The sequence below is a fragment of the Phoxinus phoxinus genome (assembly GCF_949152265.1).
Source record: "Phoxinus phoxinus genome assembly, chromosome: 19".
Lineage (NCBI taxonomy): Eukaryota > Metazoa > Chordata > Actinopteri > Cypriniformes > Leuciscidae > Phoxinus > Phoxinus phoxinus.
Window position 1 is genome coordinate 29,488,367 of NC_136894.1, and position 23,082 is coordinate 29,511,448.

The 23,082-nt window shown below is 37.7% G+C and overlaps 1 protein-coding gene and 1 long non-coding RNA gene across 2 annotated transcripts; both read left to right on the top strand.

The window, feature by feature from the left end:
- Positions 1-962: 962 nt before the first annotated feature.
- On the top strand, positions 963-2,980 carry twist1a (twist family bHLH transcription factor 1a). The gene is made up of 2 exons (XM_079591171.1): positions 963-1,632; positions 2,333-2,980. Exon 1 carries the CDS (start codon positions 1,078-1,080, stop codon positions 1,600-1,602), a length of 525 nt encoding a protein of 174 aa, XP_079447297.1. The 5' UTR covers positions 963-1,077; the 3' UTR covers positions 1,603-1,632; positions 2,333-2,980.
- A 5,434-nt stretch (positions 2,981-8,414) lies between these two features.
- On the top strand, positions 8,415-22,133 carry LOC306987133. Its single transcript, XR_013795099.1, has 3 exons — positions 8,415-8,531; positions 18,027-18,130; positions 22,003-22,133. It is a non-coding gene; the product is annotated as an uncharacterized lncRNA (long non-coding RNA).
- The last annotated feature ends 949 nt before the right edge of the window (positions 22,134-23,082 follow it).

A 23,082-nucleotide genomic window follows, 5' to 3' on the forward strand; every position in this document is an offset into this window, starting at 1 on the left:
TGTCCAGTTGAAAAGCCCTTTTTAATGATTACAGAGGCCTATTAATCATCGTAATGGATTTGGCTAAATAGCCAAAGATTCAGTACTGAATGTTTCAGTAATTTATGTGAGATCATAATTATAATTTTGACATAATGACATTGTTAGTGTTTGATGTGTGTTTATTTGTATATACGAAATGCACTTAATGCCAAATATTCTATTATGTTCTATTATATTGTATTGTATTCTACAACATCTAAAGACTAAAAGGCTAAATATGTTCAGTTCAGCAGCTCATTTATCAAAATTAATCACCAGCATATAATAAATGTATCAACATATGTTTCAATATTTTATAATAATTATAATTTTGACATAATGACATTGTTAGTGTTTGATGTGTGCTTGTTGGTATATAAGAAATGCATTAAATGCCATATTCCATTGTATTGCATGTATTCTGTTGCATCTACAGACTAAAAGGCTAAATATATTCAGTTCAGCAGCTCATTTATCAAAATTATTCACCAGCCTATTAAATTTGTCAACACATGTTCCAGTATTGAATGTTTCAGTATTTTCGTTGGATCATACTAATCAAAATTGCACTATTTTGACGGCATGATGGATCATGGATGTTATAATTTAATATGGTTGGCGTATGACAGCAACGCACACACCACCTCTGAAAATCCCCAAAATAGATTCTATTCTATTTTAGATTTAAATGACAGAAACATCAACATCAATGTATGACTGAATATGTCGTCGTCGGTCGGTGTGTATGTTGTGTTTAGTTTGAACGAAGCGCTGTGATTGGCTCGTGATGCTCGAGTTAAAGAACGGGTTCTTGTGTAACGGAATCCTTTAGGATCTCGGCTCTCTCCCGCCTCTCCTCTCTTACGCAACGCCGCGTCTTGTCCAATCACAGGCCACCCCAAAAAGTTTGCGCCTTCCAGACTATAAGAGCTTCCAAAGTTCCCTTCAAGTTTGAGAAACACCTCCGTGACGCACGAGGAGACACCCTAACCCCATCCCGCTGGAGACAGAGAACCCACGACATATATCTGAGCTTTTCCTCTCAGTGTGAAGGTGATGTTTGAGGAAGAGGTGATGCACGAGGAGTCCAGCTCCCCGGAGTCTCCAGTGGACAGTCTTGGGAACAGCGAGGAGGAGCTCGACCACAGGCGACAGCAGAAGCGCAGCAGCGGCAGGAAAAGACGCCCGAGCAGGAAGAACGGAGAGGATTCCGACAGTCCCACTCCCGGGAAGAGAAGCAAGAAGCTCAGCCACAGCGGCGACGACAGCCCGCAGTCTCTGGAGGACCTGCAGACGCAGCGCGTCATGGCGAACGTGCGCGAGCGTCAGAGGACTCAGTCTCTGAACGAGGCGTTCGCGTCTCTGCGCAAAATCATCCCCACGTTACCCTCGGACAAACTCAGCAAGATACAGACTCTCAAGCTGGCCGCCCGGTACATTGATTTCCTCTGTCAGGTTCTGCAGAGCGACGAGCTGGACTCCAAGATGTCCAGCTGCAGTTATGTGGCGCACGAGAGACTCAGTTACGCGTTTTCCGTGTGGAGAATGGAGGGCGCGTGGTCCATGTCAACATCACACTAATGCACGGACGCGCGCTTCTGATGCAGCATGGTATGCAATGCACTTTCAAATTATGAGGGGATGATAGCCTACATATAGTCTACCAGTCAAAATATGTGGACACACTCGTCTTAAAAAAACTAGTAGAAGTTTATGTTTAAATGTTTCACATTCGTTTTGTAGACAAATATAGTCACAGCTCATAGCCTATAGGCCTATATTTGTTTAGTTTGAGTGGATGATAGTGAAGGATTCATCATCAGATTATCTTCCCACAATAGCGTTTAAAAGCATCCCAGGATGCACCTCGAGAAGTTGGTTGAGTTGTAGACAACGAAGAAAGATTTCATTTTCAGCTTTCACATGTTTTGGTCACTACACATCTGTGTTACTTTAATGTCAGTTTAATGGTTTTATTATTATTGTGCAATGTAAATTAGTGATAGGCCTAATAAAGAATGAGTAGATGCTGATAAACTATTCCTAAAGAACCTGTTATGATTCAAAGATGCTCACATGCATTTTCAAAACACAGTTCTTTGAGGAGCATAAACAAAAAGACAATTCAGCACCAATAATTATATATAATTTGGAAATGTTTTCTCGTGCAACCAAAGTTGGGGGGATTTTGCTGATTTTATTTACTCTGGTATTGTCTATAAATACTATTAATTTAAGGAATTAAATGCATGTTGTTATTAGATAAATGTTGCATGGATTTTTTTAACACACTTTTATGTTTTTTTTCCAGATTTTCCGCCATAAGCACGGAGTCAGCTGATCTCACTGGAAGGAGCGACACGAAAACAATGGCGAAAATGAGGATTATAAAGCAGGGAAAGTTCTGGAGCATCATGACGTCGTTGCAAGCACTTACAGTAGTGAACTACGGCATGCGAGCAGGAATTACAGTCAGATCTGGGCTGTTGTGACGGGGGATGTGGAAAACATGTGCTTCTGTCGAGCAACAGAGACTCGCTGCACATTCGTCATATTTATTTCTGAAAGAAAGAACAGAATCTGCTCATATCTGCGTCAACACTTTCTTTGACTGGTCCTGGAAAAGACATTTATTTATTTATTAATGATTGTCAATGCTGAGAGATCTGGTGTCTACATGCATTTTCTATTTTAAATACGATGTAAATATGTGTATATTTTCTGCAATAAAACATGGTTTGAAACGTACCTATTTTAGCATGTTGTTATTGCAGTTATGCAATAAAGGGATTTCAAAAATACATATAAAAAAACGAAAAGTAGTTTGTACACAGAAACAACTACAATAATCATTCGATGAGATAAAAAAAAATACAAATATAGGTCTTGCTGGGATGTTATATAAATGATCTTACCGTTGTTATAAATTATGTTTATTAAAAAAATCGTTCTATTACTCAGCTAATTTATATTGCAGTTTTGTTTTTCTATTAAGATGCTGATGTGAAAATGACATATTTAGATATTTAGCAAGGAAAATATTTTACACTATTTAACATTAAATCAAGAGGATTATCCTAACTATATAATGTTAGTAATCTTTATTATTATTCTAAATATTTTTGAGTGGTTTTCGCCCAAAATGTCATTTTATTTAGTAATGATTTTAAACATTTGGACGAAATAAAATACAGAAACTGTTTTAATACACACAAATTAAATTTGCATGTTATGTTATTTTCTACTATAACAAATGACAACACATCAGGGAAGAATAACATAGTAAAGAATAAATATTTCTGCAGTCATTAAGACATTTGTGTGATTTCGCGCGGGCATCTGAACCCAAAAGGACAGCATATGACAGCAGCGGGTCTGGCAAAGCGTTCAGATGTTGTGAAGAATCATGTGAAGGTGTGCAACGGCTCCAAACATCTATGGAATTCCCAGATGTCCATAAAATGAAGGGTCTGGAAGGTCGTGGAGAGGGTCAAAACAGACAAACACGCATTTTACAACCGAGAGTCCTTTACCGATTCAGAGAGAAATATTATCAACCGATAAATCATCAAACAATAAAAATTAAGGAATAACCAAGAATGATATAGGCTATATAAAAAATAGGCCTACATTTAACGAATAGGCTTTACAGAAAAAAAATATTATTAATAATTATTATTGTAAGGCCTATTATAGCCTATAAATGATCGCCACAAAAATCCTCCGAATATTTTGTTGAGCAGGCCTATAGAGTAAGATATTGTTTTAAAAGACACGCACGCGGAGTGTGTTTGTTTCTGCTGTCACTGACCTCGATCTCCAGTCAGAAATGCAGGGTTTTGGGGAACTGGAGAGGCAGAAAGAGAGCGAGTGAAAGAGGGAGCTCAAGCACCTGAATCAAACTTATTTTTACCAGATGTTGTTCATATTTTTCTTAACGTCACGTGAATAGAACAGATGTTGAGTTGCACAGACCCGCCTTCACATGCACGCATTCAGTCTGACACAAATATGCGTTGCGTTTCTTCAAAAGAAGTCAGACTCGATGGGATAATGATGGAATGATAAACCTGATGTTTGTGGGAAGGTTTTGCGCGCGCAAACTTTGACCTGCGAAAGGACATGGAAAACTTTGGATTGTGTTGGAGTTTAGCAGGGATTTCATCACTCGTTGAGGATATACTGCAGAATGCCTCTGGTAATTCATTCTCTAAAACTTGAACTGGATATGCTGCAGTTTTGTGTGTTTCATGATCATGTTCATTTCGGTGCTTTTTCGAATGAAAATAAAGGCAATATGAATTATGAAATCGGACAGAATGTTCCTGTTTTTATTGTATGTTCAGAAAGAAAAGAAAACCAAATCAAGCACTGCAGTTTATTTACATGCACTCGGGCCTTCTGCATGAGCGTTTGGAATATGAAGTGTAAAAGCAGGAGAAAACAGGCTTGTCCAGTTAAACGATTTGACGAATGTTGATGTAAAAGCATCTGACCTGTAGGGCAGTAAAGATTCGCCGAGCTGAATCGATTCCCCATCTTCAAACGAGCATGTCCGTGTTGTGTTGAACTTGAGAATCTCTCACCTCTGTGGACTTGACTGCATGAAATTCCTGGTCCATGTGAATTATACAGCAGTGCACGCGCGCGCGCACGCGCACACAGCCGCTCCTTGTGTTATCTTAGTGTTTGACCTGATGGCTATAACATCATGATTTAAAACTCAAAGGCCAAAAGACATTAATGCACTGCTCATTTGATCTCAGTTCAATGTAGAAGCCTACAAAATTGAAATAATGTGTAAAAATAAATTTATTGTTAGATCACATAGCATTTGGGTAAATTGTAAGAGGTTTCAGCATTCAGCCAAACTGATGTAGGCCTACTTTATTTAAAAAAAGTATAAATGTGCTTGACTTAATTTAACAGTAATATTTTTATTTTTATATTAGCCTATACGTTTTGGTAGGCTAAGTAAAAATAGGCAAGACAGCACTAATAAATAGGCTATTAAGCAGCACTAAATAATATTCAGTGTCAGAATAATCAGTGAAACAGAAAACAGTGAAACGTAATTTTGTTATGTTGGGTAAGTGCGGACAAGGTTTACACTTTTACACGGACATTTCTAAATATCTTACATAGCCTACATTTTTCCATTTAATATTTTATAGCCTATATACAAAATATAAGATTTGCTAAATTTGATATAAAAAATGTGTTTTTGTAAAAAAAAAAAAAAAGAGAAAAAAAAGAGAAAAACATTTCATTGTCAGGTGACGAGTGTTCATGGTGAAATTTTTAATGTTGAAATGAACACATAGGCCTACTGTGTGAATAAATATGAAGAGTAGAGGCTCGTTCACATCAAGAACGATATAAAGATAACTATGATAACTACTGTACATGTAGCTTCACACCAGCTAACATATCATTGTGTTTATTTTAGGCGCGCGCTGCAGTTTTATCGTCTGCCGCTTTAAATGCTCGAGCTCTTTAAAGCAGGATGGATTCTGATTGGCTGTCAATGTTTTTATCGTTCATCAGCTGGAAAAAAAATCGTTCTAAACAATTATTCCAACAATGTAATTTCTCTGTGCCGTTATCATGGTGTGTGGACTATACATTTATAATTTGAACTATATATTTTTGTAAAGGCCCGTTCACACCAAGGACAACAACTATAAAGATAAAGATGTTTTTAAAAATCGTTCAATATTTAAGAATAGAATAGTTCACACCACAACTATAACGATAATGGCACATAGAAATAACGATATTGTTGGAATCACTTTCAGAACGATTTTATGCAGCTGATGATGAACCATAAAAACATTGAAATTGAGCCAATCAGATTCCATCCTGCTGTAACAAGCTTGAGGTTTATCTTTATTATTTATTATTATTTAGTTTAAAGTTTAGCATTTAAAGTGACAGACAAGCTTGCGCTTAGAAAAAAACAGAATGATATCATCCGCTGGTGTGGACGCTATTATAGTTATGTTTATGGTTATCGTTTGGGCCTTTAACCCTTTTGGCGTATAGCATCTGTATGCAGGGTATACATGTGCATATGGGCCCCACAATTTCATCCTAATAATATTAAATGTCTCTGAGATCCCAAACATAAGCACAATAAAATCAGATTCAACAGATCAATATGGTTTAAAACACAATATTGATTATCAGCAAAACGCTTGAAGAACTTTTGATTCAGCAGAGAGGTCAAGGGTCGGCTGACTGTTGTGGCTTTTGTTGAGGTGAGCTTGTTCACGACATGCTGCTTTCATTTCGTGTCTTTTCTGCTCAATGGAAACTTCTAGCACACAACGATACCTCAAACGGCTCAGCTCAACAAAGCCTGTCCGTCCTGGAAGACTAGATTAATATATGATTTGATTTGAGCGAAGGCCTTTTCATCTCTGATTTACTGGGTTCTGGGTTGTAAGCTGAGCTGAACCACATGGATTCAACTCTTTCATGCCACGCATCTCCGATCCTATAGAGGAGATTCCAATCATATTTTAATTATTATGAGCAGCCAGATCGTGTGTGCCTGTTTTAATTGTGTCCAGAGAGTCATCGCATTACATTTCGCTCATATTTAAGGCAAAATACTTGGAATGGCATATCATACTCATATTGTATTGCAATATGCAGCTGTGCACAGTATGCATGGAGGACCTTGATGAACTACAACACCTGCATGCTGCCGTTTACCTTAAGAGATTAATATTGTCCAATATTCAGAATTCTGCAGTGATAATGTGTGTTCATTGCTAAAAATGCACATGATCATATTTGTTGTTTTGCTGCAAACATCCCTCAATAAGAAACCTTAAAAATGCACAAACGTAACCGAGACACTTTTATTGGTGTTAAAAGTCATCCCACACAATAACAGGAATGCAAGATATTTTCAGAAATCAAGCGGGCTTGAGCAATATGTGAAAGTGCTGGTTGCACAAGGTTTTGTAGGCATATTTGATTCAGTTTTTCCCACGTCCATCTTTTAGTGTGGTATTAAAAACAAAACAGAAAGTTGTTGGTTTCTTTACACGTCGGACAAAATAAGCTGCAAATTGAACCCGACTGTATGTTGCATGTTGCGGCTACACAAGTGGTAACCCAAAAGGTTGTAGGTTTAAACCCCCAAAAATTGATTTGACTCCGCAGGAGATTGTCTATGTGGTCAAATGTTCTGTAGATCACTTTGAATGTGTGTGATGAATAAAGAATCTTTCTTATAAAGCCCCACAAAATACAAGAGTGCCTCACATCCCAGGCATCACGCCAATAGCAGACTTTAAGTGGCTGGTCACGGCCATGTGTGTTTGGCAATATGGGGTTATTGTGTGTATATGTACCACCCAGGCAGCTGGATTGGCATCACTGTGCCACCCTACATGTGGCACACAATAAGGTTTACCGACCGCCAGCTCACATCTACCTGCCCATCAGTGTGGTTTATGAGAATAAACAGACAATCAGAATGCAGATCAGTGTGTACACAAAGACATCACAAACTTTCATGCAAAATAAAAGGCCTTTTGTCTGATGTTTGTTGATGTTTGCCAGGTGCCCCCTAAAATACGTTTGAGCCTGAAGGGGTAAACCATTTTAACTCAACCTTAAATCATCACAAAATCATCCCCAAACGATTTCAGTGATAGGGAGATTTTATATAGAGAGTGTTTCTTCAATTATAGGCACTTTGGGAAATTGAAATAGTAATAGAATATGATAATTGACTCAGGTCCATCGAATTATTAGAAAAATAATGCACCCCAAATTTAAATGTAGGCTATTAAAATTGTAACATTAGTAGAATTAAATGGTCGACTCCATTGTCTTGATAAGGTTATTGACCAGATTTCGATGTGCCCTAAATAGGCAAAATGAATGGTTTTTTAAAACGTTTTCCATTATTTGACTAAATAAAAGCTTGAGAAAATGTAAATGCTATAATTTGATTTAAGTATTTTCTCAGACATCACATCTCATTTTTAATTTCAAGTAATTTAATCACTCAGTAAATATTGAAATGTTTTAAAAAATACATTTGCACTGCCTCTAAATCAAGAAATGGAAATAGTTTTACATCATTGCACCATAAGCCCCGCCCACTGGCCTTCAGTCGCTTAACGGCTACACTAGACACGAGCGTCGCGTCAAAAGCAAATAAAACCCATTCTAACTAAAGCTGTCTACACTGGATATACAGATGTGTTCAGTTCCTGACCTACTCCACGTGCTTGAGCCTGCGGTCTAACATCTGGACACATGCACATCTGCTGGTCAGACTTCTAAAGGACTCCAACGTCAGGAACAGGTGGATGATGGTTTATTTAAAATGGCGTCCTGAATCGCGTCAGAGGATTATATGTTTGTTCGGAGTATTTGACTGCACACTGTTTTATAATCGATGAACTGCGTAATGGCAAAGACACTTTTGTTGAAAGATGAAGCAACCATATTGGATCTGACAGCAGAGGCCTTCACTGCAAACTGTAAGTAAACAATTTTTATAATGTATTATGCTTTTTATATGGATAATGTTTTCAAAACGTGTGATATATTTTCCTATGCAATGGCATTATCCATTCACAACAGTGACCATTTACTGACTGGCCTTAAAGTGACAGTTCACCCGAAAATAAAAATGCTTTCATCATTTACTCACCCTCAAGTTTTTCCAAACCAAACCTGTATGAATTTCTTTATTTAGTTGAACACAAAAGATGATATTTTGAAGAATGTCAGTAGTAACCAAACAGTTGAACCCCATTGTCTCTGATAGTATACTATAGAAGTCATGGGGTCCATCAACTGTTTGGTTACCAAACCTTAAAAACTGGTCATTTCCAACAGAGGGTCAAGATGAGAGTTGAAAACAATAATTTTTCCACATATATTCATTATATTGTTAACATTAACATTATGAGTAAACCTCAAGGAAAATATTTTTTTAAAAATCCATGTCATGAGCCCACAACATCATACCTTTAAAAATATAATAATTCATATTTTTATGATGAATTTTTAAATATTGAAATCTGGGGAAAACAATACAATATTTTTATTTAATTACATTTGAAAAGTAGCACAAATAAAGAATTAAGACCTGGTGAAAAGTTTCCAAGAAACAGCGCTAGCATGAATTGATAAATAATATATACTGTACACTCTCGCTCTCTCAAAAAAAAAGTATTAGAAGAATTATATTAGTCAAAAGGTATACTTTAGGGGTAAATAAGGTACAAAAGTGGACCTTTTAAAAGGGTACCGCCCAGTGACAGTTGTACTTTTTTTTCTGAGAGTGTACAATGACTGTATTAATGTAATTCACTTTAGATAAAAGCATCCGCTTAATACATAAGAGATGTTTAATGTGACCTTCATATAACAAAAAGAAAAAGCTGAAATCGGATATTTTTTAATAAAAATCAACCACTGGAACAAAAAGTGCCTGTAGTTGAATTAACACCCCCGTATCATGACGGAAATGAAGAATGATGTTCTGGAGGAGCAAGAGAATATAAAGGAGTGAGTCACGACCTGTTTCACTGAGACGTATGAAGCCAACTCCCCTCGGACTTCCTCTGTTTCTCCTCTGGATGAGATCCTGCTTGGAGCAGAAAGTTATGAGCATGCTTTTGCCCTGCTTTATTCCCCTGAATAGCTGGAATGCACACAAGGTCAAATCTATCCACTGGAAACTTTTAAAAGTGAAATATTTTAATTAGACTGGTCCCTGAAACTAGCCCTCTGCGTTTTCACGCACACTTGCCAGGAAAATCTGATGGGCTGGATCATCAAACACACACTTTTTGTTCTTGGTTGACAAACACAGCGCATTGTTCTCGAGGTCCACGGTTTGGTTTTGTGTTCACAGATTCAGCTCATAATAATTGTGGTATGATCTGGAGGTTTAACATGTCAAGCCAGTGTTAAAGACAGAGTTGTGTGGCGCGGGACATCTGGTGATTGATCCAAAGCTATTAGAAAAGTGTGAGTTTGTTGGAGCGGTGGTCATGGGTGATAGAGTTCGAATAGTCACATTTCTCAATCCAAATTTCCCCTTTTTTCTACTATCTTATCAATAAAAAGTGACAAAAATCTAAATTTCTTGCTGAAAAGACCAGCCTAAACCAGCCTAAGGGGTTTGCTGGGTTAAGTTAAATTAAAACCTTCACAAAATGTAATTTGAGGAATGTAAATTGAAGAAAACTTTTCTATGCAAATAATAAAGCATTTTATAGCATGCACCAAATTATATTTTAATTTAGTAAGGTAATGAATTATTAAATAAATAAAAATATTAAGTCTAACCAAATGGATGAAGGTAAAAAAAAGATCTGGATTTGGATTAGATCTGGATTTCCATACATCCTACTATTTATTTTTGTAATCCCAATGGATAAAGTAAACTTCCGATTTACAAATTCATTGTACACAATGAAAATGAGTTGTCACAAAAATGTCCAAGTGCTTTTAAATGTACGCATTAAAATAAAAACAATAAAATAACTACATTCAGCAAGCAGTCAATGTTTGGAGAGATGATGAATTCAGTCAGATATGTGCCCAGAAACCTTCAAAAACCATCAAGCTAGACCAGTGGAAACCAGCCTGGTGGCCAGGAACATAAACTACCAAAAACTTCAAAGTCTGTGTCACCCTACCCATAACTTCTCTCTGTAATCAGAGGGAATGCGAGATGAGTAACACTGATGTAGAAGCACCTAACCCCGGTCGTAAGCCTAAACTTGACATAAACTGTAAACTTGTCTCTCAAAGCTAATGTTGTTCCAGGAAAATAATCATGTTCACCATCATGACAGCTCAAATATTCTGACTTTAAAAACTGTTGTTTAGTCAACAACATTAAAAGCTAAGAGAATATATTCTACATGAATGAATAACTTAAGGTAGTCGGAAGATATAGAGACTGCGATCTGTTCTTAATCGGCTCTTCAACTTGTTGCATCAAATGCACTGGAAACATGTCCTTGCTACACATGTTACATGTACTTACCATAGCAATAATAACAGTAAATAATGCATAATTACATGCAACTAACCCTCAACCAAACCCTAATCCCACCCTAACCCAATAGTAAGTACATGTTATTAATTAATATAACTCAATGACACCTTAAAATAAAGTGTAACCAATGCACTTTAGTCCCAAGCTAAAGCAGCCGTCAGGGGAGGTTAACGTTTCAGAGAGTTTTTTTTATTTTTTTAAAGATCTGCTTAATGCATCTTTGTCAGGCTTTCCTGGAGGGGATCTGTGGGGGGTAAATGCAGACCTCCATCCCCCTGGGGGGTAATTAGCCTTCAGTGACACCTCCAAACATTCTCCTGCCCCCCTCCAGGGCAAAGCTTCAGGCCTTCATTAAGCCTCGTTGACTGCTGTCACCCTGACACAAATGCTAAACAGATACACAAGTGTATAAAGTTCATCATGACTGCACGATGCTTGCTTCTTTTCACCGTGCCAGCTCAGGCTTCCTCGGGGTACATGCATTATGTCAAGGCTTTTTCCATGATCGCTTTTTACTAAGCTGATGCTCTGAGTTTCTGCTAATGTACAGGTTTGAACCGAAGGCTTCTCCGTGAAGGAAACTCACTGCTGAGTCACGGCTGTGGCGTTTTAACTGTTGAACTCGCTGTAAAAGTGATTCAAACAGTTTCACATCCTGTCTGAGCACTTTAGAGGAAACAAGAAAATTGCTCTGTGCTTTTAAAAATCGTAAAGAAAAATCTTTCCGAATGAGTGAGCTGGACTTTTCTTTTTTTGCATCCTTTAAGAAAATGTCGTGTACACATGCATGTCATCGCTAAAGAATGGCAACGTGATTCGCCAATTGTCAAAACCATCAATGGAGTTGCGTGCAATCCACCCACCAGCAACTATCAAACTCCACATGCTGCATTCAAAGAGGTTTAAACATTCATTTTAGTTTAAATCTCATGTTTCAAAAGCATTCCTGAGAAGTGGCCGTTCAACTTTTATAAACCCTCATTCATTCATGATCCAGATTAATTTGCAAACTGTGTCACTCTGATCCGATTCGCTCTGCATTTCTGCTTGACTGCTCTTCTCAATAGTTCAGTCTCGGTGACAGTTCATTGAGAACGCTTCACATTAGTCTGATTCATAAACAAGTAAGTCTTTGGCCTCAGATCTTTTCAATTAATCGATTGAACCAAAAATTTCCCAAAATGATCCTAAGCCTATATATTTGTAGAAAGCATTAAGACGAGTGCTCTCTGCCAATTGAGTAGGCTCACAATGCTATTGGGAAATGAAGTCCTGAACAATTTGTTCACAAGTCAGATTGAATCTGCTTTCTCGGTCTTCTGTTGAACAGAAAATAAGATATTTTTGAAGAACGTTGGGATCCATATAACATTGGACCAAAAAAAAACACTTCAAAATATTTTCTTTTGTGTTCCTCAGAAGAAAGTCATACCGGTTTGAACAACGTAAGGTTGAGTAAATGATGACAGAATTTTCATTTTTGGGTGAACGATCCTTTTTAAAAATCTCCATATGTCCATGCAGGTATAATGCTCTTTTTATAAAATAATAAGTAAGCTTTATTTAAAAAAAAAATTATATAGCACCTATCACAGATAAAATCATAAAGTGCTCTACATGTAGCAAGTTAACAATTATAACAATTAAGAAACATTATACAAAACATAAAACATAATAGCTCAGTCAACTGAAAGCTTGTCTGAATAAATGTGTCTTCAGCTGTTTTTAAAAAAGTAATACAATAAAATCGAACGAATCCAATTTCTGTTTAAATGAACCCTAAACTTTGCTGCATTCAGAACTAGGTCTGTGACGAGATCTCGCGATATTAAAACGTGACGATATTTCTCGTAGAGGTGAAAAGCTTTTGAAAAGAGTTGAGTTTGTGGCAAAACCTTTTACAGTGCTTGTATTATATTGTTCTGTCTTTTAATGCGTATGATAATTCATACTCGGAAAGTAGAAATGACATTCATTAGTTAAAACATTCAAATATCACATCTTTTTTATTTAATTTTCTTTATTCAGAATGAGAACGTTTGGGAAAATGGGCCGATGTAGTTGTAATTTGGTTCGTTCTGTGATCTAAAACCGAGTGTACGTCGGAGGTTTCTGGAGGTCAGGAGCAGGTATCTCCTGCTGCTTTGCATGCACCATTACTCCACAGAGAAAGAGAAAAGTAAAGACTGAAAACCTGAAACAGATGGTCCATCGCCCCATGCAGTCTGAACCAACAACAACTTCATCACCCCTGCGTTTCTGCCCCCCTGCAGGGGTAAAAGAGCCTCTCGCACCCTCAAACCCAGCCCAGCTATACAGAAGTGTGAAGCTCAAGTTAAAAGTTGTGGACAGATAAGAGGTTTTAAAAGGGTTTCATGTCTCAGTGGGGCGTTGTAAATCCTTCCTCATTAGGTCTCCGTTCCTCCCTCTTCCCAGGGATCCGTTTGCGTGTTAAATTAGTTTTTACTGGTGTTTGCTAAGTCAAGCATTGCTCATACTTAAGAGTTAAGATTTCAAACCACTAATCCTGAGAATTAAACTTTGTGCCATTTGTGCTACAGACATGAATGATACCTCGTTTGACTAAACAACCACCTAGCAACCACACAGCCCACCATAGCAACGTGTAAACAACTATGGAAACCTCTAGCATGCTGATGTTGCTTGGGGATCTGTAAGATTTGTTACATTAAACCTCATCTTCATTAAAACCTGTAATTATGTCCTGTTTGGGCATATTTAAGCGAAAGTCCAAACCATAATTAATGAAAGAAAAAAAGTTCCTTCAGTTTTTCCGCTTTCCTTTCTCTACTGTTCTGCCAACGCTGCCTTATGAATTCCTTTATGAACAGTAAAATGCAGATGAGGGAAAACCCATGCTTACAGTTGCATTAACAGTTATTGAATTTTTTAGTAAAATAGTCAGTGCATCAAAATATTCTGACAGTGTTTCGTGCATCTCTATTCAATGCGAAGACCGTGAACTAAAAACATTTTTCTCTCGTTATGTCCTCAATGACATATTCAGATTCATGAACTGAACTTATTAACTGGTTCTTTTAAATTAATAAGACAAATTTACTAGAATCACTAAAGGTGGAGTGGAAGTTTTCAAGTCAAACTTTTCACAACATACTTTTCAAAGCAGTTTTACAGAAATACATGTTGATGTTTATAATATCTTAAAGGGGACCTATTATGCCCCTTTTCACAAGATGTAATATAAGTCTCTGATGTCCCAGCCCGATCTCATCCTTGGGCGTCATATACTGACGCTTTTGACAAATCGTCTACATCCAACGCACATTTAGCGTCAATATGAGACGCAGATAGATATGGGCCAGAAGGCGCCTCCTAGCGGTCTAACCCTAACCCTACCCCAGACCTAAACCCAACCATAACCGAACAAGCTCTGTGCGTCTCATATTGACGCTAAAGGGTGCCATGTGCGTTGGATGTAGACGATTTGTCAAAAGCGTCAGTATATGACGCCCAAGGATGAGAATGCGTTGCAGCCCCCCAGAGTGTGTATGTGAAGTTTTAGCTCAAAATACCCCAAAGATAATTTTTTACAGCATGTTTAAATCGTCACTTTTTGGGGCTCAGAAAAACGCACCGTTCTAGTGTGTCTCCTTTAAATGCTAATGAGCTGCTGGTTCACGGCACAGGGGGCGGAGCCTAACCAGCTCGCGCTCAGTGAACAATCTAAACTCACGGAAATAATATCAAAACAGAAAGTCACAGTAACGGTGTTCATTTCGACTCGGACAATAATGCCTAGAGTCAGAGAATATATGTTGTATGGAGCTGGAATGGGTATAGTTTAGTTTAATTACCGTTATAATAACCTATGTGTCATTGATTAATAAATAATGAATAAAAATGGCGGATTGCTTGAAGTGTTGGGCCGGGAGTCGATGTCCTTATTTGGCAGTTCCGCTGCAAATACTGTGACGTTATTGTTCAAAAAACGTAATAGAGAATAGAAAAATCGGAACAGGTTGCAAAATTTGACCAAAATAGAATATAAAGATATCAACTAAGCACCTGAAGAGACTAATTTTAACTTTTCTGTACTTCTAAACACTCCAAATATACAACAAAATGCATTTAAGGGCTAAACAATTTTATTTAGCATGATATGTCCCCTTTAATACAGTTTACATAATACAAGCAATCAAACAGAAGAGATTTGGGCTATATAGTATAATATATATACATTTTATAATATTGTCTTTGAACTTCCGTTTTTGCGGTCGCTCTGTATATCTCTATGGCATCGCTGTCCAGGAGTAATTAGCTTTTGAAGTGGATTTACTTGATGGAAAGTTAACGAACATTATCATGAGGATTGTAATGTTTAAATCAGAAGTCTTAACAAATATCAGTGGACCGTGAAGATTTTAAAACAAGCTGTTCATTCATAAATACGCAAGATCGCTGTGAAAATACAGACCGGAAGACAAAAGACAACGAGCGCAGCGCTGAAAAGGGGCGGAGTCTACAGAAGGTCTATACAGTATATATATCGCTATATAGCCTTTCCATTGGTCGATTAATCTGTCCCGCCCCCATCTCACCCCATTGGTTGAGCCACAGTTGCTGTGTTGAGCTGCTCAAACAAACAGAACAATGTTTTGAAATCACCACAGCGTTTTAACCTGCGAATGGCTTCCTTTTATCTCTCCGTATTAAACAGAGACGGGAAGTATTTGAACTTAGAAAAACATAACACACATCACCTATCATTAATCATTATATTCTGTGAGATTCCCATCCCCGCTTGCAAGTTTCAAAGTCATTTTTCTGCACCTCCTTTTGGCGACCTTTCAACCTTCCCTCCGCATTAAAAAACGAATATGGATAGAGTGCATAATGACTCTCTTCCTGTGCCGTAAACTCCACGACAGCAAAGGGCGATAATTAGACCCTCTATACATGGCAACGGGCCCAGCAGACTGAAGTTTTCTTTCAAAATTCGCTTAAGCCACAAGTTTCGCAAACTTCAAACAGACATGAGCAAGAGAGGGAGAAGGACAGACACAGAAAGCGAGAAGAATAAATGGATTTGAATGAAAAGAGAGAGAGGAACAGGAGAGAGATTTTGGACTGCTAGGTCTGGATTTCATTAGAGCCAATTACCTTATCTTTTTCATCTGTGGAGCGACCCGCGGGCGTGCTGGTCCGGACACACACTAATACACAGACGTATACACACACACGCATGTAACTATACACGCCGAGGATATTCACACACACACACACACACGCATGTAACTATACACGCCGAGGATATTCACACACACACGCAAACGCTGCATGAGCACATACCTGAAGCACAAGCACCTTACCAACCACGCTTTACTGCTGCTGGACTTCAGTGCCATGTCCGATTATTTGTCAGATTGAAATGAGAAGAAATAAAGTGCTTGACTCTCGCCGTGGCATTTCTGAGAACAAGCTGAAGTTTATTTGTGTAATGTTCTTCAGTGAAGGTGTTGATCTTTCCACTCCGCAGCTTCTGAAGTGTCAGTCAAGGCCATACAAACACAACAAACCTCATTTGAAGAAACATATGACCGTGTTTTACTGCTCAAAATCTGCAATGCACTCAAAACCCTCAAAATGACACTTTTAATTATTCGTATATTGAAATAATAAGTGTTGCATTTTTAAAAAGAAAATACGGTACTTGCCTATGCACAACTTCGATTCTCTTAGCTAGCGAGACGATATTTGGCGATATCTCAAAGCATGCCACATTACAGTTATGATTTCATTAGATTCGGGGGCTTATGATCGATATGACCATATTATGTGCCTGTACACAACCAGTGTTTTTATTTACTCACAAATGCAACCAAAATGTAGAACATTTAATTGAACTCTGAAGATTGCAAATCCTGTATCCCACATGAGACATTGACAACATAAAATACACTTTAGTTTTTGAATAAAACACTGTAAAAATGATATGATCAGTAAATCATAGCAACATGCTTTTCCATTACTTTAACTCATCAACATATTTTAACCAATATCAATCAATATTAACTTGAAATGAGTTGTGCAGCCAATTTGATTAAACTTGTTTATAAACAACACAATGAGGCACTCCATGTGTTGAAAAATACATTTATACAGAAAAATAAGTTGTTAAAACTCATCAAATATTTGATGACACAGTTTAAGTTTAGAGGCAATTTGACATCTTTTTATAACAATCAAACAAGTTTTCTTTAAGACATTGCATGCAGATGTGGCCAACATGAGTCAAAATAAAAGTGCATATTAAAATATATATTTATTTATTTATTTTTCATGGTGCACTGTTAGATCATATAATTTGTCATTTGATCAGTGCATATCGATATATTAAGTTCATACAAAAATGCAAATTGTCATCATTTACTCATTTCATCTAAAAAAAATTAAAATACTATGGAAGTCAATGGGGTTACCGACATTCTTCTAAATGTCTTCTTGTGTTCAGCAGAAGAAAGAAACTCGGTTTCACTGTATTTTGATGGTCCCTTTAACACATTCTGCTGACTATACTGTACTTCTGCTGTCTATTAACTATCATTAGAGTATTAGTAGAGTATTAGTAGACTGGTAGGGTTAGGGTTAGAATAAGTTGACATGTAGTTGCAAAGATAGTTATAGTCAGTATGTCTGTTGGAAAACCATCATAATAAATAGTTTGCAGATATTAAGCAGAAAGTCTCCTAATACTCTAATGAGAGCTAGTTGACATATAGTTGCAAAGTTACTCATAGTCAACTAAATGTTCAAAAGGGATCGTCAAAATAAAGTGTTCCCAGAAATTCAGAACAACTTGAGGCCGAGGAAATGATGACAGAATTTGCATTTTCGGGTGAACTGTCCCTTTAAGACATCGCTCTGCTAATTCATACTTTACCTCCTCAAATATCTGTCCATCGTACTGATTCAGCTGAGTGACGCATAATGAGCCAACCAGTGAAGAAGACAGAAGAAAATAAACAAGGAGGAACGAGTGGGCTCGCTAACCTCCACAGACGTCCGCTCAAGCAAGAGGTAATTCTGTGTAATGAATCGTGACACAATCAAACCGAAGCGACCCAGAGAATGGCGTGTTTAATTGGCTCCCCATTCAGGAAACTGCTAAGATAAACACAGAGCGAGCGATAACGTCTGATGCCATGACAGGGCGCGCAACACACACGCGATGCTGCTTCTCTCCACAGCAACACCGCTTTTTCACACTACACGAAATACAGTGATTACTGCCCGAAAAAAGCAAACACTTCCCAACACCAAACCTCTGAGGAGATTCACTGCCACGTTTGATTAATGGGCCTGAATATGAGGAAAACAAACCTCATGCTAGATGTGAACAAAGACCTATGGCACTAGAGACGGGCGGATGGGGGGAAACAACAACTTAAACCATTAAAAGACAATCTTTGTTTTTAAGCGGGACCAACCTAGTGTAAGATTGCAAATGCATGTCTTATGGCAAAAGCTAAACTAATCAGGCTATGCCAAGTAAGATATTTCTTCATCTCTGTGTGTTCACACTCATAGTTCGGTTTGCTTCACTGTAAAAAATGTCTAAATTTCTACATTTTTCAATTGGCCCAAGTGAAATTCTGCTAATTAAATTTCATCAATTTGCTAAATTTCACTTGGGCCAATTGAAAAATTTAGATGTGACCAGTCACTAGAAATTTTGAGTTGGGGAGGAATGTTTTACAGTGTTGGTTCTGACAAAAAAATAAAATATGTAGGCTATGTTTACACGGAAACAATCTGAAGAGAAACCGTAAAAGTGGCGTTGCGTTATCACTTTTTAACCCTCGCTGCTCTTCGCGTGTCGCTCAAAAATGACAGAATTTTTTTTTTTTTGTCAATGAAATCAATGCTATAAATTAGTTTGATAATGTTTTGTTATTTTCCTGTACTGGCGCATGCCTGTGACGTAAACGCGTACGCGACGCCTTCACTGTCTAGCAGACTTTTGCGTTTTTACCGTTTTTACCCTTTAGACGGGAACGCGATGGTGGAGCGTTTTTAAGATTTCGACTCTGGAGGGTGGTTTCACTTTTTTGCGTTTTTAAGGCCCAAAAACGCCGTCGCCGTGTTAACGAAAGGCACATCCGCTAAAATATTTTTACGTTTTCACCCGCGAGCGTTCTCGTGTAAACAGGGCCTTAGTCTTGGTCTGCTTAGCATTCACATTGGCATTTTAGCACCGAACCTAAAGGCATAGGGATACGGTCACATTGCACAACCTGACTGGTCAGCTTTTATGGTTGAATCAGCAGAAGTAAAAGCTAAATTTATACTAGAAATGCAGAGAACATAAAATATCTTCAGCTTGTACCACAATGCATCTTATTTATGTGTAAGTTCCTGAAGGTCTTACATGAGAGAGAGAGAGAGCGCTGTGTGTCTTAAAGTTTTTCACCACCACCGTCACTACAAATGACTATGAGTTCTGATGGTTTCCATGTGTGGCGAGTCCAGCGCTCTGTCCGATGTCATATCCTGTTCCCGGCTGGATGTGCTGCAAGGGTCTGGCGTGTCACTCTCTGAGAGGGGGAGTCTGGGTAATGATGGCCGTAGACCCTGCAGGTGTGCAGCTCTCCTCCCAGACACACATACCAGTGGCAGAATTTCACTTTTAACACAAAAAGCCAATGTTTGCCCCCCCGGATCTGATTTTCAGGGGCATTTCTTATATAAAAACACCCTGTCATGCAGTTTTATCAAACACCTGAATTTAATCAATGCATTAAAGGAAACTTGAGTGCATGACATATCAATTTAATTAAACATCTGTTCATATTTATACAAAAATAAATAATCACATGAATACTGCCATATTTTGAATATCTGGGGTATTTCGGTCACCCGCTGTGGCATTTTTGCCTTGAGACCCATTCATTTCCTACACTGATACACACGTTTACTTAGCTAGCGTGGGTATATTGCATACTGTCTACATATTCAAATATTACAAATTCATATGAATAGAGACCAGTTTGAGAGTGGTTTGGTGGCTGGTGGATGTTATACATCTCATATATCTGAATTGTTTTAACTTATTGGTTGATTGCAAGTACAAATCTGTACAATGTTTAATATCTCCACACCACACTCGCTGCTGGTTTTGCTTTTGTGTGCATAACTTAGAGCGTGACACTCGCATATGCAGTAGATGCTAACAGATATGGACGAAAAGTCACAAAACCCCAATTTTGAAAGGGTCAGTTTTGATTTCTGTTGATTTAAGTTGAGTCACTTCAGAATTACTCCGTTTTTTCACATTTCATTAACTAATCCAGACATGCGATCTGTTGACTTTGCATGAACCTTAAGTGATGCTGTCAGTTAAAAGGGTGTGTGTGTGTGTGTGTGTGTGTGTGTGTGTGTGTGTGTGTGTGTGTGTGTGTGTGTGTGTGTGTGTGTGTGTGTGTGTGTGTGTGTGTGTGTGTGTGTGTGTGTGTGTGTGTGTGTGTGTGTGTGTGTGTGTGTGTGTGGAAGTAGAGGGTCACTACTGGTTCACTCCAAACCACAGCTTCATCCACCTGAGCAAACAGGAAAGAGGTGTGTGTGTGTGTGTGTGTGTGTGTGTGGGCAGAAGCGCTGCTGTCACAGAGAGACGGACGAGGACAGAGGGGTTTTGACAGACAGACGGAGGACGAAGAGAAACTGTTACGGGAAGTCAAGAATGAAGAAACCCAACCAAGAGTAGAAGTCCCAGCCTAGTCGTTTTAAGGATGTTTTCCCTGGCAACACGAAAAAGATTTCAGTGTCCAAAGATTCCTTGAAGCCTTGGTGGTCTGCAGGTGTTTGAAGGACTCAACCTGTCACTCATATGAGATCCACCAATAGAAAACCACAACCATCTTATCAAATCCTCATAGACAAAATCAAGTCCCGCCCTTCATTTCTTCTTAGGAGAAGCCGTTTCACTCAGATAGAGCATTTAGGAGCAGACGTCACTGTGCTGAATTGTGGCAACAAGTGGAGGAAAATCCGCTGAATAAGAGAAAAACATGTCTTGTGCCATTGGATGTCAAAAAAAAAAAAAAAAGATGGTGTTAATTTTTTACAGGATATCGTCATCGAAAAAAAAACTTTTTTGTGTAGCCCATTTTTTTACAATTTTGCGGAAAAAAAAGTCAGAATTGCGGGATATAAACTTGCAAATCTGAGGAATAAAAGCAGAACATCAAGAATCAGAATTGTGAGATATAAACTCGGAAACTCCCAATTTTTGACTGACCAGATTTTAGTAATCTGTAGTTTGATTCTGTAGCTTTATATTATGTTTGGATGTTTACTTTATATAAATGAGTTTATAGGGGAATTAACATGATTATAGTATAGAGATGTTTGTAGATGTTTAGAATCGTATTTTTCCAAAAAAGAAAATTTTGTCTTAATAATTTTTCATCAAAAGAAAACATCAAGCCCTCTTATTTTTCAACCTGTAATAAAGACATTAGGGATGTATGATATATAAGCCACCAAATCAGTATCTGCCGATATATGTTAATTTTTAAAGTTATTGTTATCGGCCTGATAAAGAAAATGTGTCCAATATATTAATGTCGATAAATAATGTATTATTTCCTTCAGATGCGCACTGTTCGCCATGATGGTTTTTAATTGCTTGAAATATGATTGGAATCACTTCAAAATGAAAAATTTGGATTTAAATGTATTGCCCAGTATACCGGTTATCGGCTTTCAAATATAAACAATTATGGGTTATCGGCATCGGCCAAAATGTTCACATCAGTGCATCCCTAAAACACATTCAATTACTTCCTGATTAAGAATTAACATTAATTCCTGTTCAGTGTCCTGTTTCTCTCCAAAATATCACATTTCTACGAAAGTAAAGTGTGTTTCGAACGTCCCTTCACGTTTTCCAGCATTCAGATCCGGGTCGGACACTTCAAGCTGGAGCAAAGACCCGCGGCGGCGAGCAACAGAGACATGTTGTGTGTTTCTGCAGATGTTTCAGTGCATCTGAGATCCACAGCTCCTCCGTCAGTCAAAGCACAACACACACAGCGGGAGTCCTTTGAGTCCGGCCGGCCGCTGACAGGACGTCAAGACACACACATCTCTGCTTTCATGCTTTTCCTGCACTTCAGTTAACTACAGAAGCACATTTATTTCACACACCAGCCAAAGAGACCCTTGGTATTAAACACAGGCGCCATACCGAACAAAAAAGCACAAAGTTCACTTACTGTACTGTACTTCAAAGCACTGATATAGTGATGGTGTGATATAGAAATATGCTATATTAGTAGAGATCAATGATGATAAATTCAAATTATGGACACATGACCCGAAAGCTTACATTGTATTGGTCATTGACTCATTTTGTTGAACAGATTGAAAAATGGTGCAAAGGACACTTTTTTCTTTGTCGGGATGAATTGGACCATGTTTCAATTAGGATCGGCAAGGCTGCTTTGATTTGATCAAAAATACAGTAAAACAGTAATATTGTGAAATATTATTACAATTCAAAATAGCTATTTTCTATGAGAATATGTTGTAAAATGTAATTTATTCTTATGATTAAAGCTGAATTTTCAGCATCATTACTCCAGTCTTCAGTGTCACATGATCCTTCAGAAATCATTTTAATATATAAACATTTCTGATTATTATCAATGTTGAAAACAATTTTTATGGAAACAGATACATTTCTTTCGGGGTTGAATAGAAAGTTAAACAGCAGAGTGTTTATTTGAAATAGAAATGTTTTGTAACATTATAAATATCTTTACTGTCACTTTTGATCAATTGAATATGTCCTTGATGAATCTTACAGATCCCAAACGTTTTGTTTATTCTCTTGTGAATGAACCTTCATACTGACCACTAACCTGCACATGTTCAACTATATGATCATGTTCCTCTGGGCAGAAAGATTTCCTGTACAAACCCAGAAAAGCGATTGTATTGTTTTGAATTTTGGAGCCAAATTGGATTTG

Excerpts from the sequence above, each read along its gene's own strand:
- twist1a (XM_079591171.1), top strand. The coding sequence starts at position 1,078 with ATGTTTGAGGAAGAGGTGATGCACGAGGAGTCCAGCTCCCCGGAGTCT.